Source organism: Cetorhinus maximus, chromosome 8 (genome assembly GCF_964194155.1).
Source record: "Cetorhinus maximus chromosome 8, sCetMax3.hap1.1, whole genome shotgun sequence".
Taxonomy (NCBI): domain Eukaryota; kingdom Metazoa; phylum Chordata; class Chondrichthyes; order Lamniformes; family Cetorhinidae; genus Cetorhinus; species Cetorhinus maximus.
Genome location: NC_135886.1, coordinates 3,150,638 through 3,167,983, shown reverse-complemented (window position 1 = coordinate 3,167,983; position 17,346 = coordinate 3,150,638). Strand labels below are relative to the sequence as shown.

Sequence of the window (17,346 nt, the reverse complement as noted above, 5' to 3'; positions counted from 1 at the left end):
ATGCAGTGGTTAATCCTTTCACTAATCTGCGTCCAGCTCTCAGAGTGTCTCTACAGGTTGGCTGTTAAACTATGATATTAATTAATATCAGCGAATTCATGTATCATTGTGTGCATCAGGCACCTCCTATGTTCCTAAACGTTTCATTGAGTTTGTTCATTTGGGAATTGCTTACGAAAATCCTACATGTGGATCTATTGAACTTGTTCAGTTTAGTTAAACCCCAACCAGGTTGACTTAATGTTGCTGCTTTTATGGTGTGTTTATCAGCTAAGATGCTCAGACCAGCAGGAAGATTAAACAGTAACAATATTCCAGGGGTCATCTCACTATTCACTCTTTATCATTTCAGAATGCCTTTACACAAGGGAAAGTCTATACGAGAGATCCTGAAGGAGCGCGGAGAGCTGAAGCATTTCTTAGAAACTCACAGATACGATCCAGCCTTGAAATACCGAGCTTTGTACCCTGAGTACCAATCTCTGACAGGAGATGAACCACTTCTCGATGCCATGAATGTAAGTAAAATGGAATTCCATTTCAGAAGGAATTAAAATACCTATGGTTAATTAATGTGTCGATGGGAATGATTTCCAGTAGAGGCTGAGTTTCCTGCAGACTTACCTTTTCAGGTGACAGCCAAGGTATTGCCTTTAAGTTCTACAAGTAATTTTTTTCACTCAGCTGTTGGGTTTTCAGGTGAATTTGTTCAGGTGAAAGGCTGAAGAGTGAGCAGTACTGCAAAAAAAAAGATTGTTTTAAATGTGTGTTATGACACAGCAGATGGTAAATGCTGAGCTGCTCAAATCCCAGAGGGAAACCTGAAACCAACTGTCACAGCTATTTTGCAATTTGTATTTTGATTTCGAGATGTGTGCCTTGAATTCAGTAATAATGAGTCTACCGAGACTTAGAGATTTTTTATAAAACTAAATGAAACATTTATTAATGAAAGAAGAAGTTTTAAGCTCATCCATGGGTCTACAAATTACTACTGTGGCAACTCCAGGCTTCCCTAATTAATCTAACTCCCAGTCGGGCCTCTGTTAAGACAACAGTAAAAACAAAATAGATTTTAACAGACCGAGGCAAGGCACACACATGGCCCTGAACAGGGATATTCACAGTGAATTCTCTTAGCTTCGGTTCCTATAGGTAGAAACTTGGTATGTAGAAGCTGGAGGCTTTTCACACTTGTTAGATCTTAGAACGCCTACTTTCCTTACACATAACCTCATCGCCTTTATACATGTTTCTCCCTTTTTAATGTAAATCCCATTGTTTCAATATGTATTTGGACATTACCTTTCTAATAATAAAAATCTTTCATAGTACCAATTTTATCAGGAAGTTTTGGGAAAAATAAACACACTGTTTGGCTTCTTCTGGCTAAGTGTAACATTTCACCCTCTCTGAAATTTATCTCAATAATCTCAAAATGCAAATTTTCCTTTTACATCTCACATTCTAAAACTTCAGCCATGTTTACTTATTTAGCATTTCAAACCTAGCTTCTCTCCTGATACATCAAAGCCTTTAGGCCAGCTGTCTTTAATTCAATGAAGTCCCATACACATATACACACACACTATCCAGTCCCCACTATTCCTACTTTACAATAAATCCCAATAACTGTATAAAAAATTGGTATAGTTTCGTGACAATGAACTTCAGCCAGATTTGATGGAGAGATACAAGACACAAGACTATGCCTGAGTGAGATGTAGATTGAGCGAGGGGTTGGGAATTCAGGTGGGAAATTATGGTAAGCTTTTCTTAACTTTAAATTTACATTAAGCGTTAGTTTCTTGCCTTCAAACATTGTTAGTTGAATAGCCTAGTAAAACAGGGAGCCGCCTGAAGTGGCAGTTATCTGGCAATCATCTGAAAGTGGTTGCCCTCAATAGGTGTTAATTACTGTACCAGGTAGCTGAGCTAGCTAGTGAGTCAGGGGCTCTATATGTAAGCAGAGAGGTTTTAAACCTGCACAGAGAGAGGGGTGCACAGATACAAGACTACGCCTGAGTGAAACATAGATTGAATGAAGAGTTGGGAATTTGGTTCAGGTGGGAATTCAGTGAACAGGGGGGGAAAGGTGCTCCTTTTTTGTATTTTTTTCAGCCTCTAGTTGTTGGCGAGTTTCCTTCCTTGTCTCTAAGCTAGGTGAGTGAAAATTTCTATTACATAATCAATGTAAAGTAATAACCCATTGACTAATTCAATAAATAAGGTTAGACAGAAATAACAGGCTGGTGGTATGCTGTGACTGCAGCATTTGGGAATCTGTGGAATGCTTTGCAATCCCGGGCAACCATACCTGCAGAAAGTGTTTGCAGCTTAGGCAACTTCGGCTCTGAGTTGCTGAGCCGGAGTCTGAGTTGCAGACATTGTGAAACATCAGGGAGAGGGGGAGTTACCTGGACACTTTGTTCCAGGAGGCAGTCACTCCCTCTTAGGTTAGGCAGAACCTTCAAGTTGGTCAGTGGTCAGGGACAGGAGTGTGTGACTATGGGTCAGGCAGGTAAAGGAAACCAGCATGTGGTGATGCAGGACACTCAGCCCCTGTCTTGGTCCAACAGGTATGAGGTGCTTCCTATCTGTGTGGATGAAGAGAGTGACTGCAAAGTAGATGAGCAGACTGACCATGGCACCATGATAAAGGATGCCATTCAAGTGGGGGGAGTGAAGAGGAATGTGGCAGTGATAGGAGACAATATAGTCTCCTAGTTAGGGGGAGGTGGTAGCATAGTGGTATTGTCACCAGTATTCCAGAAAGCCAGCGTAATGTTCTGGGGACCCAGGTTCAAATCCCACCATGGCAGATGGTGAAATTTTAATTCAATATATATTAAAAAACTGGAATTAAAAGTTTGGTGATCACCATGAAACCATTGCCGATTGTCATAAAAACCCATCTGGTTCACCTAAAGGGAAGGAAATCAGCTGTCCTTACCTGGTCTGGCCTACATGCGACTCCAGACTGACAGCAATGTGGTTGACTCTTAAATGCCCTCTGAACAAGGGCAATTTGGGATGGGTAATAAATACTGGCTGAGCCAGCATTGCCCACATCCCATGAATTAATTTTTAAAAAGTCAGGGGGAGAGATATGGTTCTCTGCAGTCAAGAGCATGAATCCAGGTGGCTTTGTTGCCTGCCCAGTGCAAGGGTTAAGGTCATTTGCCCTGGGCTGGGGAGGAACTTGCAATGGGAAGGGGAGGGTCAAGTGGCAGTGGTCCATGTAGTTACCAACGACATAGATAGGACTAGGAAAGAGGTTCCGCACAGGGAGTATGAGCATCTAGGGGCTAAATTAAAAAGCTGAACCTTAAGGGTAATCATCTCTGGATTATTACCTGAGCCACAAGCAAATTGGTGTAGGGTAAATAAGGTTATTTGTGAGTAACTATGAGGGTAGGAAGGCAGAGTTGGCTAAGGTCAACTGGGGGACTAGGTTAAAAGGTAGCACAGTTGACTTTCAGAGGCAGACTTTTAAGGAGATATTTAATAACCCTCAGAAAAGATTTATGACAGTGAGAAAGAAAGGCTCTTTGAGAAGGATGCATCATCCGTGGTTAAATAAGGAAGTTACAGATATTATTAAATTGAAAGAAACACTGTATAAATCTGCAAGGATTAGTGGTAGGTCAGAGGATTGGACAAATTTTAAGAACCAACAAAGATTGATGAAAAAGATAATAAAGAGGCAGAAAGCAGAGTATGAGGGAAAGCTAACAAGTAATATAAAAACAGATAATAAAAGTTCCTACAAGTATTTGAACATGAAAAGAGTAACTAAAACTAGTGTTAGTTCGCTAGAAGGTGAGCCTGGGGAATCGATAATGGAAAACATAGAAATGGCAGAGGCATTGAACAAGTGTTTTGTGTCTCTCTTCACAGTAGAGGACTCAGAAAACTTCCGAAAGATTCTTGAAAATCAAGAGGTGATAGGGAGGGATGAACAGTCACTGTCGCCAGGGAAAGGGTGCTAGGAAAGTTATTAAACCTAAAGGCTGACAAGTCCCCAGGACCGGACGGCCTGCATCCTAGGGTTTCAAAAGAACTGGCAGCGCAGATAACAGCTAAGTTAGAATCTTCCAAAATTCCTTAGCTTCTGGAAAGGTTCCAGCGGATTGGAAAATAGCTAATGTAACACCTTTACTCAAGAAAGGAGGGAGGCAGAAAGCAGGAAACTGCAGGCCAGTTAGCTTAACATCTGGCATAGGGTAAGTGCTAGAGTCCATTATTAAGGAGATTATAGGAGGATACTTAGATGATCACAATGTGACCAGGCAGAGCCAACATGGCTTTGTGAAAGGGAAATTGTATTTCACTAATCTTAGATATTTTTGATGTTGTAACATTCAAGGTGGATAAAGAGGAGCCGGTAGATGTGGTGTACTTGGATTTCCAGAAAGCATTTAATAAGGTGCCACATCACAAGATAAGAGCTCATGGTGTAGGGGGTAACATGTTAGCGTGGATAAACGATTGGTTAGCTAACTGCTAAAATTTGGTACAAATTTCCAATAAAACGCACTCATGCCCAGAAATCTCAAAACTTCTCCCTTTGTTATAGGCGCGGGGAAATCCATGATAGCCTTGACCTTTGCATCTCTCAGAGCCACCTTATCATGTCCAATGGTACGGCCTAGATATGTAACTTGCGCTTTTGCAAATTTACTTTTAGTCAAGTTCACCACTAAATTACCTTCTTGTAATCGAGTAAAAAGTTCTTCCAGATGTTATAAATGCTCCTCCCATATCTGACTGAAAACTACCAAGTCATCAAAATGAACAGCACAACGGCTCAGACCTGCAATTACTTTGTTTGTCAGTTTTTGAAATGTTGCAGGTACATTTTTCATAACAAACGACATGACTTTAAACTGATATAGTCCATCTGGCTTCACACAAGCCAATATTTCCTTTGCTCTCTCCGATAATGGTATTTGGCAATATCCTCTTAGCAAGTCAATCCTTCTGATAAATTTTGATTGTTCCACTTTTTCAATGCAATCTCCCAACCATAGGATATGAACCCACTCTTGTCACTGCATTCACCTCTCAATAATCTTTATGTTCCATCCAGTTTCGGTACCAGCACAATAGGTGAACTCCAGTTACTGCAGCTAGACTCAATGATATCATTTTGAAGCACAAATCTGATTTCTTTCAGTACTTGTGATAACTTTGCCGGATTTAATCTATAAGGATGTTGCCTTAGTGAAGATGAAACTTCTACATGTACATCATGTACAGCTAAATTCATCCTTCCCAGCTTATTTCCACAAATAGATTTGTGTGACCGCAATAGCTTCCCCAAATCACTTTGACACTTGTCTGGAAGGTAACTCAATATTACATTTAAATTTTCAAATACCCCCTCATTATCCAGTTTGATTAGAGGAAAATTAATTTCCAAGTCCTGCATTTCTACTTCTTTCTCATTATCTACCACCACTAACACTTCCTTTTGGTCCTCTTCCCTGTCAAAGTAGTTTTTCAGCATATTTACATAATACACCTCTGCTTCTTTCTTCTATCTGGAGTGTTTATTAAATAATTTACTTCACTTCATTTCTTTTCAATCCCCTAAGGCCCACTAAACCTTGCCTTTAATGAGTCACCCAGTACTGGTAACAGAACTAGCACTTTCTCCCCAGCAAAAAACTGCGAGCAGTAGCTTTCCTGTCTGCTTTCATTTTCATCACTTGCTGTGATATCTTTAAATCTTCCCTAGCCAACTCACATGCCCTGTCAAATCTCTCTCTGACATTTGATATGTAATCCAGGAGAGTAGTGTCTGAACTTTGACCCACCAATTTCTTATGAATCAATTTCAGTGGTCCCCTTACCTCATGACGATAAACTAATTCAAAAGAACTGAAACCAGTCGATGCAATGGAGAGTCACTAATAGCAAATAAAAAGAATGTATATAATCTTGGCTATATGCTCTCATCATTGTTTTTAGAGTTTGATACCATCTTTCCAAAGCACCTTGTAATTCAGTATGATAAGCTGTTGACTTCAACTGGTTTATTCCCAAACTATTCATTACTTCATTAAACAGCTATGACATGAAATTTGAACCCTCATCTGATTGTATTTTTTAGATAAACCATATCTTGTAAAAAAAAATTAGTTAACTCTTCCACACACACACACACACACCCCGATACCACTATTTTACAATAAATTCCAATAACATTATTATATCTTCCTGACATTATTTTTAAAAATCTGCTTGGTTGACAATGTGACCTGAGATTTAACAATAGTACTCCTTGTGACCTCAATCAGATATTCATGTCTTCCATATGTGTACTTTTTCAATCTCCCTGACAGCTGGCCAATCAAACACTTGGTGGGACAAGGCTTGATTTCTTTGAAAATGCATGAACATTTAGGCTAAGAGTTATGATCATATTCACTCATTTTAATCAGTCTCATTATTTTCACCTAACAATACAAAATAATGAACTTACTTTATTTCTTCGCATTAGCGGGCCATCTTACTTGACTTAATTAGAATCGCTCCTCTGCATTCACCTCAAGGAAAAAAAAGCTCCTCTCCCTGCAGCCTCCTATTCCTGCCTAAGAACAGAATCCATGAGCCTAATTTGGCAATGACCAGTGCATCACATGATTGAAACTGCCACAACAGCACTGAGTCTCAACAATCACTTGAATGTTAAAATTATTTTTTCCTTGTGCTAATGCTTTGGTTCAGTGACCCCCATCCAAAATCTATTCTGCATCTCCAAGATCTTCTGTCCTGTGAACTTAACCCCTGGAGAACTAAGTCAATTCATTGCACTGTATGATCTTTCCTGCAAGGGTTCCACCCCTACACTCACCATGGTATCACAGGCAGAAATCTCAAAGCTTGATAATTATTTTGATAAGCTCGAGAACACTTCGGAAAAGGAAATGTTGTGGGTTTTTTGTAGAGATGTTTGGCTTCAGTTGTGCATGTTAGCCTTAAATTGGAGCAAATATAATCCTGTTCTTATTTTTCTATTGGCTGATTAGAGCTTCTATTATGGATCCATTACTGTGGGTACCCCACCCCAGAGCTTTACTGTCCTGTTTGACACTGGTTCATCCAACCTTTGGGTCCCATCCATCTACTGCAACAGTAAACCATGTGGTGAGTGGAGATAACTGACACGTGATTACTTCTTCAGAGTATGTTTTTAAGATTCTAACTCAAATGACTTTCTGTAGAACCTGAATTCTGAAGTGGTAGGTGCTGATTCATTCTTCTCCTTCAGGTAACCACGCAGTATTTAATCCAACTCAATCCTCAACGTTCACAACAAATGGACAAACTTTCAATTTCAATTATGGCTCTGGCAGTCTGTCTGGATATTTTGGATATGATACAGTGAATGTAAGTACTGAACAAGATGCTACCAATATGCACTAAACACCTAATTTCCAAGTATCCTCTGGATATAATTGTTGCAATGCTGTTGTCTCAGTATTTAGTCTTCAATGTGTATGAATATCACCCCATGTCAGTTGAATGGAGCAGCATTGTACTAACAGTCTGAAAGAGAGACTTGCATTCAGCACCTTTCAAAAACTCAGGACATATTCCAAATTCTTTTACAACTAATGAAGTGTTGTAATGAAGGAAAAGCAGCAGTCAATTTACATACAGCAAGCTCCCACAAACAGCAATGTGATAATAACATGGTAATCTTTTTTTGTGAAGTTGAACTGAAGGTTAAATATTGGCCAGGATACCAGGGAATCCTCCCCTACCCTTCTTAGATGTGGATAGGATGTTTCCCCCAGCTGATGAGTGTAGAACCAGGGGAAACACTCTCAGAATAAGGGGCAGGCCACTTAAAACTGAGATGAGGAGGAATTTCTTCACTCAGAAGGTGGTGGTAAGCCTTTGGAATTCTCTACCCCAGAGGATTGTGGAAGCTCAATCATTGAGCATGTTCAAGACAGAAATCAATAGATCCCTGGATACTAATGATATCAAGGGATGTGAGGATGGTGGAAAAAATGGCAAAAGAAGTAAATGATCAGCCTTGATCTGTTTGAATGATAGAGCAGTCTCGATGGGCCGAATGGCCTACTCTTGCTCCTATTTCCTATGTTCCTATGTTCTTCAAAATAGTGCCAAGGAATCTTTTACATCAACTGAGAGGGCAGAATGGTCCTCGTCTCATACAAAATATGGCACCTCCAACAACAAGTCACTCCTTCGGTACTGCACTAGAATATCAGCCTACATTTTTGTGCTCAAATGCTGGAGTGGAACTTAAACCCACAACCTTCTCACTCAGAGGCGAGTGTGCTACCAACTGAGCCACTGCTAACACCGGCTGCAAAATGCAAATGAAACACAATGACACAAAAATTGGAACAGTATTCATTATAAACATTCACCAAAACCCAGGAAATGATTTCAAGTTTGTGCATTCACTGGGGGTTCGGGTAGCAGTTCTAAGCTGGCTAGCATGGCTCTCTATCCACCAATAAAGCTTCACTGTTCAGAGTTCAATGTGCCTTCAGTTCTCTAGCTAACATCTTAAACTGAGGCTACATTGTGTTTAAAGTTTAATTTTCACATTTGTTTTCATTGATGGCCCTAAGGCACAATGTACTTTTGTAAAACTATAAGTTCCAGTCTGCCGGAAGGTGAAGAGGCCATAATGTAAATGGGTAGCGTGTGGGTCAGTCATATCATGGATTGGAAAACGGATGTAAACCAGCAATATTTCATCCTATCACAAGATGAAACAAAAAAGAAAATAACTAGAGCATTACTCATCTTAGCTCATCCATCCAAAACCAACCTATAGCTTTAGTATAACCTTCTTAGATTGCACTGACTAGATAATATACTTCTGAGCTCTGGTTTGTCAGGTTGCTGCTGCCCAGTGCCACAAGGCACTGAATGACGAGCCAAAAACAGCCCGATTTCTATCCCCTTTCTGTGTTGAGTACTCAGTCTTATCCTGCGCCATCTGAGTAGATAAGAAACGGATGAGGAAAGTCAGAGCAGTGAGCCCTGCTGCACTTACATGCGCCCTGTGTTTGAGTTACAGAATACTATTGTCGTGCTACAGCAGCAAGTTGATGTTTCTCCTCTCTATTGAAAGTGATCTTGCCTTGTGAGCAGTATGAGTAAGGAAGAAATTGCCAAATCTATTTTGAGGAGTTAGAAGACAAGTTAGTGGAATCGATTATTAGCTCAATGGCACAGTGCGTCTCGAATCAGCGCAATATTTTAATTTTTATTTTTCTCCTTCCCAAGGTTGCTGGCATATCAATTTCGAAACAGGAGGTGGGCCTCAGTGAAAGTGAACCAGGCAGTAATTTTTACTATGCCCCATTCGATGGAATCCTTGGTCTGGCATACCCAGGACTCTCAGGAGGAAGGGCCATGCCCGTGTTTGACAGCATGCTAAGAGACAATCTATTGCAACAGCCTCTGTTTTCTGTGGTCTTGAGCAGGTAATATATAAGTGTTAGGGACTTATAGGTTACGATACTTTCAATAGGATTTCATGGACTCAGCTGATGAATTGTTGTTTAGACTAATGCCGGTGGATATGAAAGCAGAGATGGAAAATTTTCAGTTTGTACCTACTGTTGAGGTCCTCAAAAGGGAATCGGAAATATAACTAGCTGTCTACTCTGCGTGGGTGTGTCTTAAACTCCCACACATCTTTGCAACACAGCCCATATTGCCTGCATGATCCCCTTGTGCCCAGTTACAAGGTACCGGTAAGCAAAACATCCATTTGCGGGGTGAAAAATTGAGGCCGACTATTAATGAGAGTATAGCATGTCATGGCTGAAAAGGGGGTTTAACCCATCTGCCAAGCATATGCAAAAACACGCTGAAGAAATGGAGTTGTCTTATACGCTGTGTCGACTTATAGGCCCCGACCTACACCAATAGAAGAAATAGAAGCATCCTTGGGCTATACAGCCCCTCAAGCCTATTCCACCATTCAATAAGATCATTGCTGATCTTTGACCTCAGCCCCACCTTCCCGCTGATCCCTATATTTCATGATTCTCTTGGAGTCTAAAGATGTAAATATCTCAGCGTTGGGTGTATTCAATGACAGAGCTTCCACAGCTCTCTGGGGTAGAGAATTCTATAGATTCACAAACCTCTGAGTGAACATTTAATGGTTCAAGGTGGTGGGGGAAGAGGGATATGACTTTCAGTCAGGAGTTAGAAGGTAAGTGAGGGGGAGAGTTATATTGGACCATGAAATGAATTAAGTGACTTTGAAATATTTCATTTGTTCCAGGTATCCAAATAGCCAAGATGGAGGTGAGGTGATATTTGGAGGAATCGATAATAGCCTTTACTCAGGTCAGATTTTCTGGGCTCCAGTTATTCAAGAACTGTACTGGAACATTGCAATTCAAGGGTAAGTGACAAAGGAGTGAAGCAGTAACAATACAGTGAACAACCACCCTCCCAATAGACTGGTACTGGCTGCAAATCCCTGGAAGGATCACAGTACATTTCTGTAATGAGCTCCTAAAAAAAGAAGCTTTTACTGACACTCCAGAATAAAATTCTGACTTTGAAATGATGCTGTGCAGATATTTGCATACAAATGCATCAAACGTTGCAATGAATCCCTTCTGTCTGCTATTTTAAAGGGGATTCAACCTTTAAAATAAATGGAGTGTTGGTTGCAGCAGGTTCCCTGAAGAGGGAACGCATTGAGGCTTTGCATACTGAATAATGAAGTGTAATTTCCCAGTTGCTGCCTTATTTTACACAGTGCTTGAGATTTCACTCCAGAACACAAAGGATTTGTGGTAAAATAAAATTGTCATTAAGCCCCACAGGCCCACCCATTTTAAACTGAACTTAATCCTATGCACTCAAGTTTTCATCATATTCTCAACTCTCCCGAAACAAACCTTGCTGCGCCTTGAAGCTAGTCATACTTCTATTACCTTCTCGAATAACGTAATCTGCAAGGTAATTACCCATTGCATAAAATAAATCTTTCTAACTTCCCTCCTCCCATCTAAAGTTCCAGTTTGTATTTCAACTCTTCAGCATAAGGAACAATTTGCTCAGGTCAACTTTGTAACTGTCTTGCATGATCTAATATTTCAATTTTTAATATTCATCATTAAGAACTTGGAGAATGATTTCTTTGCAGATTCCGATTTTTTGGTGTGATTTGATGATTGCATAGATATTTCAGTTCTCAATAACAGCATGGAGACCTGTGAATGCAAATATGCATTCGGGTCTTAATTTAATTTTACCTAATCGAAAGATCAAGTTGTGTGTTTTGTTACAAAAGATTTACAATTTGTGCAGTAACAGTGCTTCATACTAAGTTTATATTTAAAAAGTAGAGAAATCACATGGAAGTCCCATCTTGGTTGCCAGGATCCTGTGTGAAATACGTTTGCGCAGTCTATGCAAACACCCCGAGAGGACAGAGGCAAAATTGACCCTCAATTTGCCATTTACTCAGAAAAGCTATAATGATGGTTTGTATGGAAAGTAGAAAAAATATTAAACAGCACAGTCTTTTGAGATGTGCTCAACTGGATGAAGAAATGAGAAATTATTTGGAAGGGGTGTGGGACTAATTGGATAGTCCTTTCAAAGACTCAGCACAAAGCATGATGGATTAGATTACCTCTTCCTGTGTTACATCATTCTGTGATAATTCTGTGATCCTAAGTATTGCTCAACTGAACTGCAGTCCCAAGCGGCTGCTTTGTTTTTGCTAGGAACTATCATGAATGCGATTCTCCCTTTCAGTGTGCTTCTCAATGGCCGGTCTGCCTTCTGTTACCAAGGGTGCCAAGCTATAGTCGACACTGGGACCGCCCAAATCACTGTTCCAAATGAGTACTTAGCTGTGTTGTTACAGGAAATTGGTGCATATCAGGATCAGAATGGTGAGGTAAGTTGCTGTAAAAAGTACCAATTGATTCTGGGCTGGCAACACAACTGGGAATGTTGCGCCATGCTGACAATGGAAGGACTGCAAATCAATCGATGTCATCAATAATTAATGCTTATCTGGTCATATTTATCACTATTAAATAATACTTCATTAATTAATGAAAAAGTTTAATAATATCTACTTCCAAACAGTGTGCATCCTATTTTAAGGAATGGTATGTATTGCCCAATAGCACTTAAAGGAGAATGGGATGACAGTGAATTAGGCCACTACCCATTCAGCTCTGTAACTTAGATTTGAATTCATTACAAAATAATGGAATTAAAGTTCCTTCTCTCTGGCAGTTGGAAGGATCTTAAGTAAAATGAGATTGAACCTCAATTCCTCAGTATAAACTTGAGTAACAATGGGCTGCTGCATGCAAAGAACTCAAACGTCATGTATTGTAGGAAATGGGGCTGATAACATTGATGTAATAGGGAATGCTCCTCTTTGGTTGTGGTTAAGATGCAATTCAGAATAGCAGAAGATTTATCATGCACTTCACATGATGCCATACTTGGCCCTGGGGATCTTGACACTAAAAAGAAAATATTTGATTTCAAAGTGATTGGTCATAGGCCTTGAGGAATAAAACTTTTCATCAAAAACAAAAAGAATTTTAATGTATTTTTTTAAATGATACTCAACAAAATGGCGAGTTAAAGATAGATTAAGATCCCATTCAACCCATCTTAGTTATTCACCAAGGATAAAACTTCAGGCCATCGCATCATCCAACTGGATCTTGACTAAATCCAATGTCTTTTACTCCACTGCCTTACTTTATCTGGTCACTCCTTGCATGAAGCTGTTCCTCCAGATGTCAAATCTATATTGTCCTCTCATCATTTGTAACCAATGCCTATTTACCCCACAACTGTAACATACCTTGAAGGTGTCATCAAAGTTACCTTATTTTTACTATGTAATATTGCAAGGCTAAAGAGAATTGCTACTGTCATCCTCAACTAAATCTTCTGATATTTACCAATCACATTGAAGAATTCTCACAGGCAGCAAACCAGGAACTAACAAATAGATTTTATTATGTGCTTTGTGTCATTTAGACCTAGACTTAAAAGACTTCGGGGCAGAATTTTACAGCCCCGTTTCGGTGGGGACAGGGCTGTAAAACGCAGCGAGACATTATAAACCTCATTGACTTCAGCGGGAACGTAAAATCCCACTGCCGTAAAATTCTGCCCCCTGTGTCTAGAGACACACGAGGGAGACTTGTTTTCCATAGCTTGTTTGTCCTGGAACAGGTCTCTAGCCTGAAGCCAGAGCTATAGCTTGAGAAGTGCCACACCAAATCATTGTACAATTTAACAGAAAGTGAAATAAAGATTGGGAGATAGCCATGTGATTAATATAGAAGCTGAAATAGCACGAATAAATTTCAAAAAAAACTTCTAAAGATCTATGACATTTTTATCATGAAATGGAGAAATTTGACATTCGCAAATATACAATTAGTTTTTCAGGGCCAGAGCTGTTGTTCATCATTAATTATGGCTTAGTACACCATTAAAAACCCTGTTCCACCTTATTCACCTTATTTTTGTGAGTTTTAGTAACGAGAATAGAGTTTAAAAGTGGAAGTTCACATCAATTCAATGATTTCTAATTGATTTTCAAATTGGAAGACTTCAACGTTGCACACTATGGTGGAGTGATGAATCACGGACAGCAACTTCAGATTTCCCCATTTAACTGCACACGTGCAGATGCCAGAAGTTGCCATCAGTGTAATAATGACAGTTTCACCAGCATTACAATTGTAAAATATGAACCATTTTTAGTTCCAATGTACCCCACTCAAACTGACTGTAAGAGAACCAGTTGGCATGATAGCAAGATATTGAAACCTGTTGCTTTACGTTGGATTTTTGCTTGAATACCTCAATGGGAATAGTTATGTTCATGTTAATGTTCATAAATAGAATACATGGGGGCCTCTGAAGTGTAGTATTAGCACCATTTCCAACTTGAATTTGGTATTCCATTTGACAGATTGTTTGTGAGATAAAATTTATCTCCCATGCTGTTTATTCTCCATTTGTACTAATCATACATGAATGTTCAGTGTTGTCTGCTCCATTTAACAGTTTGCTGTCGACTGTAACAACATCTCAAACATGCCTACTTTGACGTTTATGATCAATGGAGCTGAATTCCTAATCCCTCCATCAGTATACGTCCTTCAGGTATGTATGTATGTACTAACAACAGCTTGTATTTATATAGCCCCTTTGATGTAACAAAACAGCCCAAGTCGTTTTATCGGAGTGCTGTAATGTGAAATATGGCAACGAGCCACAATATCAGATATTAGGACAGATGGGCAAAAGTTTGGTCAAAGAGGTAGGTTTTAAGGAGAATCTTAAAGAAGGAAAAAGAGGTGGAGAGGTCGAGGAAGGGAATTGATGAGTTTAGGGCCTAGGCGACTGAGGACACAGCCAGCAATGGTGGAGTGATTAAAACCAGGGATGTCCAAGAGGACAACAAAAAATCACTAGGGTTTAGCTTTCCGTGTCACTTTTTAAAGTTGGATCAGAGTGGTCCCATGGTAGAAGTCTGGCTGTTGAATGCGAATGATGCTTTAATGCTTGTAATTCACTTTGCCATCCTCATCTATCCCATGCCAATATTCGCTCTAAAATTTATTTTTTGTGCGGGTGATGTTTGTTGGACTCTATTGTACGTTCCAGATTTCTGTGGAGCCGTGCAACCACCACACAGCCACGCAGCAGAAAGGGAGCAGCGCCGCATGCTGTAATTTCTCAGCCAGCCAGTTAGACATGAGGATATGGACTCAGCAGCCTCCTGGCTACCCTTAGTACAATTTAATAATTCTCCTGTGCCATTCCCCCTAGATGAAATAGGGAGCCATCCTAACATTATAGTACTCCCTTTGGGGGCCTGATTAAGAACCAATAAGCTCCCTTTTAGCCAATGATTTGCATTTAATTTCGCTGAATTGAGCACATGGGGAGCATATTCTGGAGTGTAGCAACCTATATCCATCACTGCATTGAATAAAGAAATGCATCATGATAATATAACAGTTCTGTTTTCTGGTAAAGTTCTAGAATGATTTGCTCAGCACAGGATTAGAAGGCTTGGTGCAGCAAATGACAGATTTATTTGAACATATTCGCCTTATCTGAAGTTGATCAATTTGTTTTAAAAAAGTGATCAAATCGTACAAGAGTCACAGTTAATGGAGTATCATTATCTTACAGAACAATGGCTACTGTATTGCTGGGTTTGAACCAACCTACCTCCGTGCCCCAACCCAAGACGGGCCACTGTGGATTCTGGGGGATGTCTTCCTCTGGTCATTCTATTCTGTTTTTGACAGAGGGAATAACAGAGTGGGATTCGCTGCAATTGCCTAAGGGGCGTGTGTGCTAATTTAGATATTTCAGTAAATAAAGCAGGACCTTATAAACCATACAATTCTCTTACACCAGGTTTCTATTCTTTGATTTCAATAGGGGTGAATATCAGGCAGTTTCTATAATAGGCAGCAGGTCTACAACGTCAGCTTTACTGCCAGGTAACAAGTTGTAAATCTAGCCCAAAGTCTTTCCCATAGTATAATGGATGATCGGCTTTTATTCAAGCTTTATGGGATTTGTGATGGGCTATATTTTACTCATCCTTTCGTCGTTAAATCTCTCCTGTCTTCCACCCTATCAAAGACTTTCCCTTTCATTCTTCACCCGCCCCCCCACCTCTTTCCCTGCCCCTGTACTTGCTGAAAACCTATTACATCTCCAACTTTTCCCAGTCCTGTTGAAAGGTAATTGACCTGAAAGGTTAACTCTGTTTCTATCTCCACAGATGCTGCCTGACCTGCTTGACTATTTCTAGCATTTTGTGTTTTAATTTCTGATTTCCGCAGTACTTTGCTTTTATTCAGCACTGCCTGGCATCCAACCTACCTGTTTGCTGAGACATTGACCTCTACCTAGTGAAATCAGTACGTCCAATGCTTTGACCATTTGTTATTGTGAACACAAGCAAAGAAAAATAAAATTGCAAAAAAAAATCAATGTCTTATAGTTCTTTGTTCAGACATGGAATCACAATGGTTTACAACACAGAAGGAGGTCCATTCAGCCCATCATGTTTGTGCTGGCTCCAGTTATAGTAAAAATAATGGGGAAACATTTCAGCTTTACATGTAACTGGGTAACTTATATTTCAAATTCTCTATCATCTGTGCTGGTTTGGCTGATTCCTCCCTTATCTAACCACCGGAAAGAAATGGAACCCCCTCGTGTCAATGTTAGTGCACGATTTTGCCCATCCAGATATCTTAAAATTGAGCAGGTAATTTTCACCTTCACTGATTGTAACATTTTGTAAATCAATTACATTTTATAAATTAATGAGTTTCCCCTGTGCAATTGTCGATTCAATTTCTGTTGGAACTTATTTATTTGGAGAAGGCACCTCTGTAGAAAACTACACATTTTGTTCATGAACATCACAACAAGTGATCAGCTTGGTCAAAATTATTCCTACCCTCATTTATCTACACTGACCTAATTTTCCAAGGTTCCCTCCAGTTGAGTGTCCCCAGTCATATCTTGTTAGATGACAGCATGATCAAAGATCATAATGTAGAACCTGTACAATAGATACCAGCTACTGTACTATTGCAGGTGCCACCACATACACTCCTGTCTTTACAGAGGGTAAGATGAAAATGACTATAGCAAGGTGAAATCTACTTTCAGGCTTTGGCTAACTGGTCTGTATTTCCCTTTACAAGCAGTCCAGTTCACTAGGCCATTCTGCTGTGAGAGTGTGGAACATTTCTGACTTACATTAAATCTGTGTGTGGATAAATACCTACTCTGATTTAATTCATTCACAATGGTTACCACACAAACACTGATTGTAAACAAAGGAGATCCTCTATGTTGATAGCAATAGATGTTTCTCAATTGTATGATTATTTTAGCCAGCTTGTACTGTCTTAAATCTACAGAAGCTTGCAAAATAAATGGTCTTATAGCTAACACGCTTTAGGTGGCAATTAAGATTTCAAATCACCAAAGCTGCCTGTGTATTAGTTAGTTCAAAAATCTACTGTCCTAGGAATTGTTTCCTTGTAAGCTGAATCTGTCGGCGTAGCAATATGAAACAAAATCCCAAACAGTCCAAACAGGTGAAAGTCAAAAATGTTACTGTCATGAAGATTGCTTCATGACAAATAATTATTTTTAATCAAAAACAGAATTACCTGGAAAAACTCAGCAGGTCTGGCAGCATCGGCGGAGAAGAAATCAGTTAACGTTTCGAGCCTTCATGGCCCTTCGGCAGAACTGGAGCATAGTTAGAAGAAGGGA

General features: G+C 39.7%; 1 protein-coding gene across 1 annotated transcript; it reads left to right on the top strand.

Moving 5' to 3' along the window:
* Positions 1-15,381, top strand: LOC144683368 (gastricsin-like). The gene is given in 10 exon segments (XM_078546317.1): positions 1-56; positions 353-463; positions 2,491-2,502; positions 6,998-7,155; positions 7,280-7,398; positions 9,286-9,485; positions 10,310-10,420; positions 11,791-11,935; positions 14,089-14,187; positions 15,226-15,381. Coding segments are annotated over 10 exon segments (1,167 nt in total).
* The last annotated feature ends 1,965 nt before the right edge of the window (positions 15,382-17,346 follow it).